We start from the raw sequence: 3,202 nt of genomic DNA, 5'->3' as shown, positions 1-3,202 counted from the left end.
TGGGACAGCAGCAGGGCCTTGGCCCAGGCGATGGACCAGCTTCCCAGAGGCGCCTCTGAGCTCCGGGGCTGGAAAGAGCAGCCACCGATTTCCTGCAGATGAGAAAGAGTAGGCTTGAGAGCCTCCCTCCAGCTGCCTCCTTGCAGTCCCAGCACAATGCCTGAAAGCTGTGCTATGGCAGAGGGTGCATGAGGACACATGTGCCCGTGGTTGTGCAGGGGTCAGAGAGGGCAATGGAAGAGGGGGGAATCACAGGGTCAGAATGGGGGTGAGAAGGGACCTCCAGAGGTCATCTGGATCACCCCTCTGCTCTGAACTGAGCCCGTTAGCACACACAAGTAAAGAACACACACAGGAACACAACAAGGCATGGACTCTGCTGAGGAGCCCTGGGGACTGGGCAGTGTTAGGCAGGGTGAGGTATAACCTAGGAGCACATCTCACACACCTGGGGTGGCATCTACTAATGGCCACCTTTGTGAAGCTGAGGAGGGAGGGAAAGGAAAGTATAGGGTACGTCCTCATGCACAGGAGCCCTTGGTGTCCAGCTGAGGATGGCTGGACCTTCTTCCTGCGAACAGCACTTCAAACAGTCCCAACAGAGTGACACGGGCTGACGCCACCTGCCTGCTCTGGACCTATCCAGTGTTTGAAATGAGTCTTCTCCCTGCACAGCTGCATTCCTGCCCCAGACATCCTGGCGCCTCTCATCCCCATGCTCAGAAGAAGCCTTCATTGGGGAATGGGCATGGCGCAAAGCCGGCAATGAAAAGGCAGCAGTGTTGGAAACCGAAGCGCAGCCCGTGTCATTAGCTGCGATGGTTTGCATTCAAGATGATCTTGTCAGAAAATTGTTACCTCTGCAAAGGGTGCCTCTGGTCCTGCGGCAATGAAGGGCAGGTATAAGAGCCAGCCCAAATCCCTGCTCCCTCATTCCCTTCTCCTGCTTCCTTCTCCTTGGGAACCAGGTGAGTCTGATGCCCCTTCTCCTCCTCTTCCAAAGTGGGATCTCTTCTTGATGGACAACTCAGCTGATACAGGCTCTGTCGTATGCTGGAGCTTATAGCTCTTTGTCATGACAGAAAGAAAGAAGTGGGTGGGAGTTCTGCTTAGAGAGAGGCTGGGATGTGACTGAGGGGGTTTTTGATTAATAAATTACGAGAACGCCTCCCTGGGCCGGGCTGCTTTTTGGAGATCAATGAAGAACATGTGGCGCCTGGCTCTACTTCCATTTACCCACTCCTTGTTCTTTGTGACAGCGTAACCAGGCTCCTCCTCACTCACCCTTGTGCTCTGCTTCCTCCTTGCACTCCTCCCAGGTGCACCTCTGGAACCAAGTCATGTCCTGCTACAACCAGTGCCTGCCATGCCGGCCCTGCGGCCCGACCCCACTGGCCAACAGCTGCAACGAGCCCTGTGTCAGGCAGTGCCAGAACTCCACCGTTGTCATTGAGCCCTCCCCCGTGGTGGTGACCCTGCCTGGCCCCATCCTTAGCTCCTTCCCGCAGAACACCATTGTGGGATCCTCCACCTCCGCTGCTGTTGGCAGCATCCTCAGCTGTGATGGAGTGCCCATCACCTCTGGGTGCTGTGACCTCTCTGGCATTTCCAGCCGCTACTACGGCAGAAGGTGCCTCCTGTGAGAAATATGTGCCTGTCACAAACCCACGGAGACACTTTGAGGAACTTACAAAATGGTGCTGGGCAGGGGGTTGAGATTTTTTAATGTTTTCAAGTTAGCTGAGCGGCATTGCCTTTTTTTCTCGTTTCTTTGTTTGCTTTGGTTCCCCTTGGCGGCAGCGTCCCACCATGGACAACCTGGTGTGGACCATCTCTCCTCTCCCTCCATGAAGCAGACAGACAAACAGACATCATGCAAGAACTTCTCCAAGGCTAAGGACTGCAGATTCTTGGCTTCCCCGGGACTCCCTGCACTGGCGGCCACCACTGGGTCTGATTTTATTTCCCTCTTTTGACTCATTAAAGTTCTGCTGCATTCAAGCCTGGCCTCCATGTGATCCTTCCCTCTGTGGACTCTCCCCAAGCTGCCAGAAGAGAAGGGTGTTGCTCTGGGTTGGAAGGGGCTGAGGGCACAAGGAGACCTTTCTCCATTCACAGGGGAATGGGAGGTTTGAACATGCTGCAGTGCGGCCAGTTTTGGGCACCATCCCCTGGAGCTGAGGAAGACATCCCTGGCTGCTGCGCTGCCAGTGACCACCAGGCCTTGCCTTGTTGTATCTCTGCCCACAAACGCCCAGAAAGGCAGGAGGCCCTGAGGGGGCAGCAGCCCCATGAGCTCTTGAGGAAGGGCGTTCCTCTTGATATGCGCAGAGCTGTACTGGGGTGGTGGAGGGTGGAACCACCTGGAAATGCTCCTGGGCAACTGGCCCAGATGGCCCTGTTTGGGCAGGGTGGTTGGGCCAAATGGTCTTCAGAGTCCCTTCCAACCTCAACCCTTCTGTGATTCTCTCATTCTGTGAGAGCAGCTGATGTTGAGCAGCTCAGGGTTCCCAGCACCGGAAGGGATGTAAGGTTACCCATACTCCCCCCTCTTTGTTTCTAGACTTAATGCTAATAAATGGCATTTTAAAGAATGCTTTGAAGAGGCTGAGTGCCTTTCTTACCAGGACCAGTCACTGTCATGTCTGGTTTCCTAACCTCAGTGTTTCCAGCTTGTGGGGAGTCTGGCTTGTGCCAGGCACACCACTCTGCCGCCATGTGAACATACAACTGAAGCACCGCTCCCTTTGCAGAGCTGGGGCTTGTCCCACACCCCCACATCTCCCTTAAGGAGATCACTAAGGACAGCTGGGATCCTCTAAGGCTGGAGGAGTTTTTTCAATTCCAGTGTGGGGATTCATTGTGGCTGCAGTAATATAGATGTTCTGTAGTTTTTACGTTATCCCTGACCCACAGACTTGAGACCTGGGGAGGCTCTATGTCTGGGAAGGCCATGAGAGCTTGGACAGCAGTTGGATTTCTCTCTCTTTTCTAGTGAGAAAACACCTGACTGAAGCAGTGTCAAGCTCTTGAGCTCACTAAAGCTGGTGACGTCCGATTCATTGCCTTAACTGTAGCGTCTGAAGGACCTGCCTAGCGTCATCCCGAGAGGCTGAGAGCTGCCATAGGGTGTCCTGGTTCTCAGTGGTGTGTGTTCGTGTTCATGCTCACACTCACATAGCTGTTCCTCTGGCTTTGCTCG

At 54.4% G+C, this 3,202-nt stretch overlaps 1 protein-coding gene across 1 annotated transcript; it reads left to right on the top strand.

Moving 5' to 3' along the window:
- Window positions 1–934: 934 nt before the first annotated feature.
- On the top strand, window positions 935–1,643 carry LOC309416514 (feather keratin Cos1-1/Cos1-3/Cos2-1-like; the record flags this gene model as incomplete). Its single annotated transcript, XM_082016058.1, has 1 exon — window positions 935–1,643. Exon 1 carries the CDS (start codon window positions 1,341–1,343, stop codon window positions 1,641–1,643), a length of 303 nt encoding a protein of 100 aa, XP_081872184.1. The 5' UTR covers window positions 935–1,340.
- Between the last annotated feature and the right edge of the window lie 1,559 nt (window positions 1,644–3,202).

The sequence above is a fragment of the Phaethon aethereus genome (assembly GCF_964289735.1).
Source record: "Phaethon aethereus genome assembly, contig: HAP1_SCAFFOLD_705, whole genome shotgun sequence".
Classification (NCBI taxonomy): domain Eukaryota; kingdom Metazoa; phylum Chordata; class Aves; order Phaethontiformes; family Phaethontidae; genus Phaethon; species Phaethon aethereus.
The sequence above is the reverse complement of the archived record's forward strand: the minus strand, read 5'-3'. Positions and strand labels throughout refer to the sequence as shown.